Here is a 14,341-nt window from a genome sequence, read left to right as displayed (position 1 = left end):
CAGAGTCTTTTCCAATGAGTCAACTCTTCGCATGAGGTGGCCAAAGTACTGGAGTTTCAGCTTTAGCATCATTCCTTCCAAAGAAATCCCAGGGCTGATCTCCTTTAGAATGGACTGGTTGGATCTTCTTGCAGTCCAAGGGACTCTCAAGAGTCTTCTCCAACACCACAGTTCAAAAGCATCAATTCTTCGGTGCTCAGCTTTCTTCACAATCCAACTCTCACATCCATACATGACCATTGGAAAAACCATAGCCTTGACTAGATGGACCTTTGTGGGCAAAGTAATGTCTCTGCTTTTGAATATGCTATCTAGGTTGGTCATAACTTTTCTTCCAAGGAGTAAGCGTCTTTTAATTTTATGGCTGCAGTCACCATCTGCAGTGATTTTGGAGCCCAAAAAATAAAGTCTGACACTGTTTCCACTGTTTCCCCATCTATTTCCCATGAAGTGATGGGACCAGATGCCATGATCTTCGTTTTCTGAATGTTGAGTTTTAAGCCAACTTTTTCACTCTCCACTTTCACTTTCATCAAGAGGCTTTTTAGTTCCTCTTCACTTTCTGCCATAAGGGTGGTGTCATCTGCATATCTGAGGTTATTGATATTTATCCTGGCAGTCTTGATTCCAGCTTGTGCTTCTTCCAGCCCAGCGTTTCTCATGATGTACTCTGCATAGAAGTAGATTAAGTGAAAAGTCATATTATGATGTCTATATTCAGCATGACCCCATTTTCACCAGTACAAGGGGCAAGGATCTCAAATCCATCCCCTGACCAGAGGGCTACTGACCACTAAGATTCATACAAACTACAGTAGAGAAGGACAGGCATCTTTATTAGAAGGAGAGAGCTGGGTAGACAAAAAGAAATGCCAGCCACATTTCCATGTCTTGAGTCTTCACTGTGCCAGATTCAGTTCTGCAAGTACTGAAATATATTATCTCCTTTAACCTTCACAGTAACCCTTTGAGATAGGTGTTATTACTCCCACTTCTTACAAGTGAGGAAACCACCAGGTTAGACAGTTGGAATCACCTAACAGAGATTCTAAACCAGGCCTGCACCGCATCAAAGTTGTGATGCTAACCACCAGCTCACGAAACAACAAAGTCTTACTTTCACTGCATCGTCGCTGCTGGCACAGGCAGGTGTTCAGAATAATGAATGCTGATTGGAAATGAACAGAGAGGAGGCATGAAGCCATATGTGGGAATGGGTAGTTTGGTTTGCTTTGGAAAAGGGGACTGAAGCAGGAGGTGGAGAATGGTGGAGGGAAACAAGTAGTGGGCTGGAGCCATCAGTTAAGACCCAGGCTTCCCCTGAGAGGTAGGAGGCAAGGGTGTGTGCCAACAGGGAAGGCATCAGGGCAGGAGGGAGGACCCCAGGTGGGCAGAAAATGTTTAGAATAGGCACTGCAGAATCTGACAAAGAAAGAGAACCAGAATAAATACAGAGGTACAATCAGAATATGTAATTGGAGAAAACGAGGCAATTTGTCCCAAATTTTTATTTTAACAGTCTGTCTGCCAGATTTTAATACATTCCTAGAGAAATTAGCCACAGTGAATAACTCTGAGGCCCTGGACCCCCAGGCAGATTCCCCTGGAAACTGGGGCAGAGTAATTCCTCCATCAGAAGGGAAAAATCATTTCTTCTTCCTCCAGCATCCCAGCCCCCTTTCTGTTTCAACCCCCTCACATACACACTGACTTGTTCCCCTTCCCCCTGGTACACGTGCACTTCCCATGTGACACTCACCACCACGCATGGGCACACAGCCCCATCCACTTTCTGTAATTACCATTCCCCCATACCACCCCTGCAGCCATCCTCCTCTACCTCCCTGCCAATAGACCCCCAACTGTGTTCAGGAGGACAGTGTGCCTGCTCTGATCTAAGCCAAGTCTGTTTCTTTGCAGGATCCTCAAATTCCAGACTGCCCTGCAGCTAACAGTATCATGTGACTCAGTTCTACCCAGTGAGACAAGGTGGGGGCAGGTTAGGGGCGGTCTTGAGGTACTGAATTTGGGCACATGGATTCCCATCCCTTTGTTGTGCACCTTCTGGTCAGCATGGCTATAACTTCCCTTTGCAGCTAGGTTTCTGGGTACTAATTTCTTTCTGCCAACTGGATGCACTCATAAAATATTTTGAAGGCAGAGGCATCCTCCTGTAGCTTGGGTTGTTTGCTGCTGGTTAACAAGTTGACAGAGATGTGGGGTTTTCTGCAGCAGAATCCAGGTGTCCAGTTGCCAGCCCAACTGTGGACAGTTAGTGGGGACAGAAGCTGCAGCCTGATTCTGCCTTCTGGTATCCAGTGGCCTGTTTTGTGGAAGGCAGCTGCAGTGGCAGCTTTCTGATCCTGGGGTCATTGTCTCTGGCAGTGTGCTCTCAAATTCATTCTTTTCACTAGCTTGCCCCTGACACTCATCTTCCCGCTTGTGACTGAAGGGCCACTCCCCTGGCCCGCCGGTGTTGCTCTAACCAGAGTCTTTCCTGGGGGCCCGGCCTAATGTCCACTCCTCCAGCTTTTCCACTGGTTTTCAAGCAACAATTTTCCGTGCTATTTTTTTCCCCCGGCTTAAAAATAGCAAAGATCTAGAAACACTTTGGATCCTTAGTTTCAACCAAAAGTGCTACCAGGGGTCAGGCATGAGAAGAGGAGGAGGATAAGAGGCCTCGGGGAAGGCTTCGTTTCTGTCTCAGTTTCTTCTGCAGAATGGAGACCAAATATTAGTATCTTCATTGCAGTTAACAGTCGAATACTGTTGTAGATTGCAGTTCCTAAAGATGGTCACGACGATATTTCCCACTCCACAAGCCCTGCCACCCGTGACCTTGCCACTTCCCATCAAGTCGGAGGAATCTAACCCCTTCACTCTTGCATCTGGGCTGGGCTGGCCTCCGACTCCCTCGAAACCAACATGATGAGTCAGGGTCCTTGGGGCTGGAATTAACCCGGTGTCAGAGCTCGCGTCTCCAGTCCTCGCATTGGGCGCCGGGTTCCAGCTCAGGCCCCGCCCACTCCGCGCGCGGCTCCAGCTCCGCCCTAGCCGCTCTGGCAGCGGCGGGGGGGGCGGGGCCTAGGACCGGGCACGACTCTGGCCCCTCCCCGCGGCTCCGGGCTCCTGCTCCTGCGGGCCCCGCCCACCGCGCTGCCCCCCCCCCCCCCCCCCCCGCGGTCTGCTGCTAGGGCGGCAGCGCCCGGCTCTGTGCACCATGGCGGGGCTGCTGGCGCTGCTGAGCCCCGCGGGCCGGGTGGGCGCCCGGGTTCGGTGCCGCGCCACCTGGCTCCTGGGCGCCGCCGCCCCCTGTGTCCCGCCGCCGGTGTTCCTGCCGCTGCTCGGGCCCGGGCCGGACGCCCAGCTGCTGCGCGCCGCCCGCGGGAACTACCAGGGCCGCCAGGTAAGCCTCCCCACCCCCACCCGGTTCCCCGGACACCCGGATCCCCGGACGCTCGGATCACTGGTCCACCTGCGCCGGAGGAGAGCTTTACACGCGCAGCTGCTGAGACCGAACACCTTCAGGTCCCCAGACCCCAAATCTTTTCAAGCCAAGGAAGCGATCTCCCAGTTGACAACCGGGGAAACTGAGGCTCAGGGGGGCGTGGCGAATGCCCAAGGTCACAGCCTCCAGGGGATCCCAGGTGCCCAAAGCTGGGCCTGCGCTGTGGTGGCGGCGGAGAGTATTGGAGGTGGGGTGGACTTGGTATCGACGTTGTCATCCGGCGCTTAGAGTTGTTCCCTTTGAAGTCACGCTGGGGCCCCTCGCTGGGCTGAGGAGGAAGGCTCGGTGGATGCTGCTGTCTCTAACACCACCACCACCTGCCCCCGCACCTTCCCCTCCTCCCCCCGAGTACTTGCTGCCACTCCCTTTTTATCTAACCGCGAGAGCAGGCCTCCCAGTCTGACTGCGGGGGACTCGCGCCTGAAACGCAGGGTTACTTCTTTGTGTATATCTTCACTTGCCTTCTATGCATGGTAAGTGAAAACTGGTTTTCATTCAGAATGCAAATGCAGACTGCTCCTTTCTGTAAATATGTTTCAGTTTGATTTTGAAGTGGGTCTCCTTAAAGAAAACAGGTGGTGAGCAGTGCCTTCTGGAGATGCAGAACTCAGTTGGAAGGAGCAGTGCTTGGAGCTTTGCTGCTCTGGTCCAGCCTGCCTGCATCCACTGACCAGGGTTGCTGTCTCACCCTGTCCTCAAGGTCTCTGAGGCCTGGTTGCTGACCTTTCAGGGGGCTAAAAATAACACCTTCCCAACAGTAGTTTGGGGACCATTCCATGAGCTGATGCAGGCCTGAGCATGGTGTCACTGGGAGCCAGTGCTTCTTAAATGTTCCATAGGCCTTTGACCCATGACCTTACCATGCCTCCCCCACAGATGGAGAAACTTCCTTTTCTGCCTTGTGCTGAGCCATCTGACAGGCAGTAGATCTTATCTTTGCCTCCTGAGCCCAGCTTGGGGATCTTCACATGCCTCACACCCTCTGCATACACCCAGGTGTCTCCTGGAGATTCTCCATACATCAGCCTATCTGTCCCTTCCTCCTGGAAGCCTTCCCTGACCACCAGTGACGCCTCCACTGGCCTCTCCTCAGCCTCGTGGGAGTACATCTTCTATGCTCTCCTCATACGGAATGTCCTTCTGATTTGCTTGTCTGTCTGGTTAGCCTGGCACTGGCAGGTGTGTGAGTGTGTGTGTGTGTGTGTGTGTGTTTGCTGCCCTCCCTCCACCAATCCCAGCCACCACTGCTGTATTTATTAAAGTAAGGAGGCTGTATGAGAAGAGTCAAGAAGTTTTGAGGAATGAGCCAAAAATCTTGCTTAAAAGGTCAGATTGTTAAGAGTGACACCTGTTTTCATTCATGCAGTAAATAATATTAATGATAAACACTATATTGTGTTTACTTTGTAACAGGCACTGTTCTGAGTACTTTGAAAATATCAATTCGTGTAATTCTCACAACAACCCTGAGACATAAACAATACTATTATCTTCACGTAAGCCCAGAGAGGTTGAGTAACTCTCTGAGAAACACAGAGATTACCTGTCAGAACTGGGATCCAAACTAGTCTGGTTCCAAAGCTTTTGCTCTTAACAACTGTTCTTCACTTATTTGTGAGTGTCTGCTCTGGGTTGGCACTGCTTTGACTTCGTGAAAGGCAGCATGTGAGGGAGAACTGGGAGATGAAAACTCTGGGGCTCAGAGAGCCAAGCCATCCCCAAGTGTATGGAAGCACTTTTATCTAAAAACAGACACCGGGGGAGGTACGAAGTTATCTCCAACCAGGACGGCAACTAAGAATATAGCACAGGTTTTTAAGGTGATATCTCACCAAGAAATGAATGTTTGAAAGATTCCTATTCCTTGCAGGTCACCTCTTCATAAATTCCTTTTATTTTAACCTCTTTCGTCTCCTCCAGGCTTAGGAAGAAAAATACATGACTCACAGTGATTAAAGAGATTTTCAAAATAAAAGGAAGAAAATTGTCCATGTTTAAAAAAAAAAATCTAACTCTAGAAAGTTAAAAACTAACCTTGGCACTGGCTAACAGGAAATTGTCCATGTGTCTGAATATTTTGTCCCTCTTGTTGTCTGGCAATAGATACTTGTTATTCTGTAGCTGGAAGTCTGGCTGCGTTTTTGTTTTTCTTTTTTGGCCAAAAGGCCATTTGCCAAAATAGAGCTTGCACAGAAGAGGGAGGAAGAGAGAGAGAGTGGCAGCTCCGCCCCGTCCTGTGAGTGGACAGATGGGGCAGAATGAGGTTCTGTCAGGCCAAGTGTTGGGGTGGGAGTGAAAAGGGCTTCCACTCATCGTCATCCACCCCAGGACATGGTTTGGCTCTGGAAGCCATCCTATCAGTGCCCGGCAGCCCTCCCATCTGGGGCACTTCCTCTGCAGCCAAAAGGCGGGTGGCGACCTGTTTATCAGAAAAAGCCTAAGCTCCCAGCGGCCATTCCGCTGGGCGTCAGAGAACTGGGAGCGTGGGTGCTGGCCCAACAAGGGAGGCTGAAGACAGTTTTTCTTCTCCCCTCCAGAGTCCTGAAGTTCTGAAACAGGCTCTTCCTCTAGGAATGTTCAACTCTTGGGGGACAAGAAGGGGAGTCTGTAGTGCAGAACACAGTCTGAGCACTGCCAGCCAGCTCACAGCTTCACCCCAAAGCCCCGATCTCCCATCTGTCAAAGTGGAAGTGACAGAGGTACCCGTAGCATGAGGTCGTGAGGGTTTTTATAAAACCTTTAAAGTGCTAAGCTCAGTGGCTGGCTCAACAGAAGTGGCCTCTCCTGAGAATATTCGTGGTTTTCCTAAAACCTTTCAAAACATGATAGGCTTTCCTGCCTATCAGAATCAGTCTCTGGGACCCCATAAACGGATACTGGCTCAGTGATAAAGAATCTGCCTGCAATGCAGGAGACATAGGAAACGTGGATTTGATACCTAGGTCAGGAAGATCTCCTGGAGAAGGAAATGGCAACCTGCTCCAGTATTCTTGCCTGGAGAAACCCATGGACAGAGAAGCCTGGCGGGCTACAGTCCAGGGGATTGCAAAAGTCAGACACAACTGAGCAACTAAACCACCCACCACCACCCCTTTTTTTAACTGTTTGTTTTCATAAGTCTGAAAACCCCCCGCAGAAGTTAAAGCTAAAGGCCGTGAGAAAATACAGTTCATCCCCACCCTTAAGGCCTTAACACTTAATTCCCAGGGACAGAACAGCCTTTAATGGTACTGAAATTTAATTCCAGGATGAAAGCTTCCAGGTGTTTGGGCGGTGGGGGGGTGGGGGGGGGGAGGGCGCACGTGTGTGTGTGTGTGTGTGCGTGTGTGTGTGCGTGTGCGTGTGTGTGTGTGTGTGTGTGTGTGTGTTTTCAGTCCTAACTGCAGTTTGGGAACAAAAGAGATGCTCTTTCAATTGGGAGGTAATGAAAAGACTCTTAACTCATAAATCTGAGTTTTGTACCAGCTTTTGGGAGAAGAGGGGCAAATGAGTAGCAGTTGCATATGATTATAAATCAAGGATGACTAGGCAAATTTTGTTTTCTTTTGGCCGCATGACTTGAAGGATCTTAGTTCCCTGACCAAGGATTAAGCCCTTCCCCCTCAGCAGTGAAAGCAAGGTGTCCTAACCCCTGGGCTGCTAGGGAAGTCCCAGTTCTGAGCAAGTTTCCATCCAAGACTGAATTCCACCTGCTCCTCGCCATGCCCAGAATGTGGCTCTTCACTGAGCCGCCTTTCCTTCCTCTGCTTTTGTACCTTACCTTCCACAAACATGTAGCACATACACTTTATCATTCCAGCAGCTGACTCAGAGCCAGGCCCTCCTGTCCTGCATGAAGCCAGGGTGAGATCCTGCCCCAGAGGTTACCAGGCACAACAACGCTCCCAGACACAACAGACATTCTTTGTCGGCCAAAAATGTGCTATGGCTCCTAGCTTAGCCCGCAGGATAAATTTTAGAATCCATACTTTGTATTTCAGTTGAATCAAATTCTACTTCATAAAAAGGAATGAAGTTGGATACCTGCTACAATGTGGATGACCCTTGAAAACATGATAAGTGGAAAAAGCTGCAGTAGTCTGTTCAGGCTGCTATAACAAAAATACCATAGACTGGGCGGCTTAAGGGCTGCCCAGGTGGTGCTAGTGGTAAAGAACCTGCCTGCCAGTGGAGGAGACATAAGAGATATGGGTTCGATCCCTGGGTTGGGAAGATCCCCTGAAGGAGGGCATGGCAACCCACTCCAATATTCTTACCTAGCAAATCCCATTGATAGTGGAACCTGGCAGGTTACAGACCATAGGGTTGCAAAGAATCAGACACAACTGAAGTGACTGAGCACTCAAGCACAGGTGGCTTAAACAGCAAACATTCATTTCTCACAGCCCAGGAGGCTGTAAGTCCAAGGTCAGGACAGGTGAGGGTCTTGTCTGGTGAGGGTCTGCTTCCTGGTTCATTGCCAGCTGTCTTCTGTCCTCTTGGCATGTCCTCACATGTTAGAAGGGACAAGGTAGCCCTCTGGGGTGTCTTTTATAAGAGCCCTGATTGCATTCATGAGGGCTTCACTCTCATGACCTAGTCACCTCCCACCTCCAAATACGGTCAGGGTGGGGATTTGGTTTCATTGTATGAATTTGAGGGAGGGGAGGCAAGTTGCACAAACTTTCAGTCTGTAGCGGAAGCCAGTCACCAAAGGCCCCGTGTTGCATGATCCTATTCATATTAAAAACATCCAGAATGGGCAAATCCATAGACAGAAAGGAGGTTGGTGTCTCCATTCCCCCCCGGCAAGACGGGGGAGAGGGGAATGGGAAGTAACTGCAGATCAGTGACAAAAATCTTCCAGAATTAGACCCTGATGATGACTGCACAATGGCAGACACACATGAACCATGCAACTGTGTACTTTAAAGAGAGCAGTCCGGGAGGGCCTCCCTGTGGTGGTGCTGGATAAAGATCTGGAGGCAGTGCTATGAGGCCCTCTGGGGAAAAACTTCCTGGCAGATGGAACAGCAGATGCCAGGGCCTGTCGGGCCTGGCCTGTCCTCCTTAAAGCAGCAAGGAAGCTGGGCGGCTGGAATGGGAAGCAGGAAGGAGAAGGGTTGGGTGGGGGGTGGTGTCTGGAGGGCCAGGGGGGCTAGTGCATAGACTACTTTAGCTTCCAGGAGGCCTCTGAGCGGGGGCGGTGCTGTAATCCCACCTTGGATCTCACAGGCTGTCTCTGGCCACTCTGTTGAGGGGTCAAAGGTAGGATTGGGGGACAGCTAGGAAGAAGCCATCACAGTCACCCAGGGAAGAGGTGAGGAGCTTGGGCCAGGGTGATAGGAGTGTTGGGTGGGGAGGTGAGGGGGGTTGAGTTTGGACCTGGTGGGGTCGACTGATAGCTGGTTGTGGGAATCAGTGACTCAGGTTTCAGGCAGAGCATCTAGGAGGATGTGGTTTGCCGAAACAGGGACAGCTGTGACCTGGAGAGGAGCATGTGGGTGGGAGTGGGTCAGGAGCTTGTCCAGACCTGTTGTGGATGTGTGACCGTGGACATCACAGCCAAGGCAGATGCGCCAGCTCAGAGTTCAGGGAGACACACATCTGGGTCACCACCCGAGGCGGGGTGTCAGCAGGGCCCAGCTGATGTCATGTGGGGGTTTGGACCACTTCTTGCTCCCAGTGCCCTCCCTTGGTGGACACACGGAGTGACCAGAGAGGAAACCCAGCGGCCACCTATGCCTCCAGAGCAGGGTGGGGCGGGGCTGGGAGGGCCGCTGCCTCATTCGGTTTGGAGGCTGCTGCTCTGGATATCTGGGTATCATTTAATTTCATTCCTGGGGTCGCCATGACGCATGTCATTGTCCCTACCCCCAACCCCTGCCTTGCCAGCTTTTGAGGTATGCCTGTGCCCCTGCATGTTCTAAAAATATAAGGAAATGGCCTCCACTTCAAAGTCCATAACCGGAGCTGGCTGACCCAGATCCTGTCCTTGAGAAGAGCTCTGTCTGTGAGGTCTGTCATGAGAGCTGAAGCAATCCTTTGATGAAAAAGCACTCTGCGTGGAGAAGTTTTGTCTTCTGAACCCAATATTATTGTTTTTGTTTCTCTCAAACCGTTCCAGGCCTTGTAGACGCTCAATAAATGTTAATGGACACCCTACATAGTAAATAATTTCTCTGCAAACCCCCAATGCTGTATTTATGGCCTAGGAACTAACCCTCCCCCTATATCTGTTCAGATCTCAGGGATAAACCTTGATTCCAAAAGTAAATATATCATAGCTTCTGTTCCCATTTATTTCACACCCACTGTCTTATAGAGTCTAGCCTGGTTGTCGTGCATAAGATAACACCCGTTTGTTTTCTTACAGTCAAGGAGGTCAGAAGCCCATGAGGTCTCATAGGTGCTAACCTCAGTGCATCGCAGAGCTGGGTCCTTCCAACTGCTCTGGTGGTGGTGGTTTAGTCGTGTCTGACTCTTGTGACCCCATGGACTCTATGTAGCCCACCAGGCTCCTCTCTGTCTATGAGATTTTCCAGGCAAGGATATTGGAGTGGGTTGCCATTTCCTTCTCCAGAGGATCTTCCTGACCCAGGGATTGAACCTGGGTCTTCTGCATTGCAGGCAGATTCTTTACTATCTGAGTCGCCAGGAAAGTCATTTCCTGTCTTTTCCAGCTTCTAGAGCTGCCTGCATCCCTTGGCTTGCCCCTTTCCTCCATCTTCAGAGGGAGTAGCACCAGCCTCTGCAAATCTGACTCTGCTTCTCTCCTCATGTCAGCTTCTCTGACCCTGCTGGCTCCCTCCCTTCACTTACAGGGACCCTTGTGATCACATTGGTCCCACTCAGAAGATCCAGGATGATTTACCCATCTTAGGATCTTTAACTGAATCCTACCTGCAAAATCCTTTTGTCACATAAGGTAACATATTCACAGGTTCCAGGGCCTAGGAACTAGACATCTTTGGGGCCATCGTTTTGCCCATCACATGTGGTACCCAGCCCTTCAGTGCACTCAGTGGCGTAGCGGGCATTAGCCTCAGCTGATGAAGAAAGAGAGGAACTCATCTCTCATTGGATAAGAAAGAGCAGAACATTGCATGATTCTGAAGGTGGTGATGTGGTGATGACCACTCACATCCTTGCTCCTGCCCTCAAGTGTCTCCCTTTCTTTGGTTTGTGTGCAGGACCCCAGCAAAATCACTGTGACCACAGGCAGCAATATCAAGGGCACAGAGGAGGAAAAGCTAAGCAAGTCGCAGCAGCTGAAAAAGATTTTTCAAGAATATGGTGCCGTGGCAGTGTCACTGCACATTGGAATCTCATTAATCTCCTTGGGAATGTTTTACATGGTTATTTCAAGGTAAGATTGGGACAGTAGTAGGTATTCGTTTTTTGCTTTCATGTAAGAGTCTTTGAGCGGAGAAGGCAATGGCACCCCACTCCAGTACTCTTGCCTGGAAAATCCCATGGATGGAGGAGCCTGGTAGGCTGAAGTCCATGGGGTCGCTAAGAGTCGTACACGACAGTGACTTCACTTTCACTTTTTCACTTTCATGCATTGGAGAAGGAAATGGCAACCCACTCTAGTGTTCTTGCCTGGAGAATCCCAGGGATGGGGGAGCCTGGTGGGCTGACGTCTATGGGGTCACGCAGAGTCGGACACGACTGAAGTGACTTAGCAGCAGCAAGAGTCTTTGAGAGTAAGAACTTTCTTCCTAAGACTTAGTATTCATCTAGCTACTTTTACTTACATTTTAAAAAAATAGTGTAAATCTCATAGCCAAATTGAGTGCTTAACTTAGTCCCTTGCTGTAGTAAATATCTTTTGTGTTTCTGTGTTTGTCTGTCTGTCTTTCTCCCCTCCAGTGGTGTGGACATGTCAGCCGTCCTGCTTAAACTCGGCTTTAAAGAGTCACTGGTCCAGTCGAAAATGGCGGCCGGCACAAGCACCTTTGTGGTGGCCTACGCCATCCACAAGCTGTTCGCGCCCGTGAGGATCAGTATTACCTTAGTTTCTGTGCCCTTGATTGTCAGATACTTTCGGAAAGTGGGAATTTTTAAACCTCCAGCGGCAAAGCCTTGATGAACTCTTCAACTGTGGGCCTGAAAACCTATTTCTTGTAAATGACACATGCTAGATTGGTTTTAGGATGTAGGTTTTGTGGTGGGTGGGTAGCAGGGGCTAATTGTTGCATTCTCACAAATAGGATTTACTTTTGCCAGCAAAAATTCAGGGTTTCAAATCATTGTAGTTTTTCCACTTTAAAGTTTGGGTAATGCTATTCATCACAGGGCTTGTCTGCATACTCATCAGCAGAACACCACCAATGAGTTGTCATGTCAGACAAAACTGTCAGCCAGGAAGTGTTCCTTCCAGAAGACCATTGGTGAGGGTCTGCCTGCAAGAGCCTCAGGGGTTCATCTTTGCTCAAATTCTTGAAGGGTAGTGATTCATTAAGCTGATTTTTAAAATTCCCCTTCCTCCCATACTTGTCAGGCTGCTGCTGCTAAGTCACTTCTGTCGTGTCCAATTCTTAGCGACCGCATGGACTGCAGCCTACATGGCTCCTCCATCCATGGGATTTTCCAGGCAAGAGTCCTGGAGTGGGGTGCCGTTGCCTTCTCTGACTTGTCAGGCTGCCTGCAGTTTAATATGCAGTATTGTGCAAAACAGAGTCCAGTGCTACAATTAATGAAGCAGAATTGAGGACTTCCCAATATGTAATCAGGATCTAAATTAGCATCAACACTTTGACATTCATTATACTTGTTTGGGCAAAGAAAACAAATAAGTATTTCTGGTATGTTTCATTGATTCCCAAACATCTTCAAATCTGGACATGTAGAGCCTGCCTCAGCTGGTTTTTCACAAATTTCATTAAAGTAGGTCAGAATCATTTGTCTCTTTAGGTAAAAACTGGAAACTTTGTCCAACAGTAATGGCATCAGTTGGCTCCACTGCATGTATATGGAAAGCTGAGACAATCTTGGCCTAACTCACTCTGTCTCAGACTTCAGACATTCCAGAATCACTGTCACAATGTTTACACTGAATTGCTACTTCTATTTTTTAATTGAGTTAAAATTATGTGTGTAAAAAAAGATTTTGTATCACTCTCTAAAAAAGCAAAGTTACTAGCAGTTGCTGTAAATAAGAGGCCACTACAAAATATATAACACAGTAATAATACAAGCCGGGGAGGGACTGAGCCAGTTTACCAGATAAAGGGGGTGTGACCTGAGACCCCCACATTCTCTGTTAGGGACATTTAAGAATAGAAATCGAAGCACACGCACTCAAATTGAGACTTTCTCTGCGGAATAGTCAGAAGCAGGCAACAGAGAAGGAATGTCTTCCGGTAGGCTTCAGCGTCACTGACAGCTGCCCCACCCCGGGCCGGGCTCCTGCAGGGCACCTGCTCCACACCCGGGAACCCCACTGTAACCCGTCTGCCCCTCTGCCATGGATGAGGGGTTATGTTTATCTTTCTGGCTCCCAGATTTACTTTTTATTTTAGTTTTTTGGTTTGATTAACTACACTTGTGACAATCAGAAAACTGAAGCAACTGTAAACTGATCCTCCTGGTTTTACTGAGCTCGGACTATTGACATTTTCCTAGTTAGACCTTAGTAATACACATCAATCGGTTATTTCAGTTAACTTTTAAAAGTATCTTCATGGGACACATTCTCCACTTGCAAGATCTTTAAAGTGCATCGGGTATTTTCTCCCCTTTTAAAGCAATTAGCCCGTTGCCAAAAAGTTTTAGCCATTTAAAGTTGGAACTGTCTTTCTGGGGTCTAATTCCAAGGACCATGGACACAGCAGAACAAGATGAAGGCACCAGGGCTAGTTAATTCCTTGTGAGGCAGGACCAGCACTTCTGTGTTGCTGTCTCTATGGCAATAGTTAGCTTTGGGCTCCTAACCACCTTCCACACCGGCCTCCCAACCCATTCAGATCCTGAGTAATGCCTATGCAAAAAAGCCCACAGGGATTCCTCCAAGTTTAAGGGCTTAAATCTCAAACTTTGATTCTGTGTTTGGAGAAATGAGAGTGGACTGAAAGGGCAAGCAATAAATTATCGTACCAAATAGCCATAGCGTTCGCTTCTAAGCCCCAATGCCACTCCACTCCTGTGGCCAGTGGTCAAAACAGAACAGAGTTAACTAGAGAGGAGAGAAAGTCAAAGGATCAGGGAACTAGAGCATTATGTGAATTCACCAGCAAGATGTACAGATCACTTGTATTTTGTTTTTATGGAACTAGGGGAATAGAACTGATGATCTATTTTAGAAATGTAAGCCATTGTTCACCTCTAATTTTTTAATCTGACAAAATGAGCAGCTTAAGTTCCATGAAACGAATAAACGTCTTTATAAAGTTTGTGAAGAACCTGTTATTCCTCTTGTGGTAAGCCATCCCTGCTGCCAGTGACAAGCCAGCACTGCGTGTGACTAGTTTGCTAATGTGGCCCCGTTGTAGTGAGCTCTTTTCTGGGCCTGTGTGGGATTGTCTCGGGGAAATGTGGCTTAGCTAATAGCCCTGATGGGGTTAGTCATGTCATGTTGACCACGGCTGGGGTAGATGGATGAACTACTACTTTGGGATATAAAGCTCAAGACTATGGAAACTGGAAGTTCCTTTGTCCTAAGGCAATCGGACACTGCAGTTTTACCCACTTGTTTTGATGTTTCCGTGACTACTTCACCAACTCTGCCATGGAAGTGTATAGCACTTGTGTGGACATTTCTGATCTCTGTACCTCTTGCATTGAAAGTTGGCCATGAAAGCTTATTTCCTCTCCTAGTTCTCAGTAAGTTCAACACTTCCACCTTTGTCT

The 14,341-nt window shown here is 48.8% G+C and overlaps 1 protein-coding gene across 1 annotated transcript; it reads left to right on the top strand.

The window, feature by feature from the left end:
* The first annotated feature begins 3,213 nt into the window (after positions 1-3,213).
* Positions 3,214-13,884, top strand: FAM210B (family with sequence similarity 210 member B). Its single transcript, NM_001080278.2, has 3 exons — positions 3,214-3,406; positions 10,681-10,856; positions 11,363-13,884. Exons 1-3 carry the CDS (start codon positions 3,221-3,223, stop codon positions 11,577-11,579), a joined length of 579 nt encoding a protein of 192 aa, NP_001073747.1. The 5' UTR covers positions 3,214-3,220; the 3' UTR covers positions 11,580-13,884.
* Positions 13,885-14,341: the final 457 nt, after the last annotated feature.

Source organism: Bos taurus, chromosome 13, assembly GCF_002263795.3.
Source record: "Bos taurus isolate L1 Dominette 01449 registration number 42190680 breed Hereford chromosome 13, ARS-UCD2.0, whole genome shotgun sequence".
NCBI lineage: Eukaryota > Metazoa > Chordata > Mammalia > Artiodactyla > Bovidae > Bos > Bos taurus.
Note: the sequence above shows the minus strand (reverse complement) of the source record. Positions and strands in the feature narration are given on the sequence as shown.

Excerpts from the sequence above, each read along its gene's own strand:
- FAM210B (NM_001080278.2), top strand. The coding sequence starts at position 3,221 with ATGGCGGGGCTGCTGGCGCTGCTGAGCCCCGCGGGCCGGGTGGGCGCC. Across the intron at positions 3,407-10,680 it reads GGAACTACCAGGGCCGCCAG|GACCCCAGCAAAATCACTGT; the intron begins GTAAGCCTCCCC and ends GTTTGTGTGCAG. Across the intron at positions 10,857-11,362 it reads TTTTACATGGTTATTTCAAG|TGGTGTGGACATGTCAGCCG; the intron begins GTAAGATTGGGA and ends TCTCCCCTCCAG.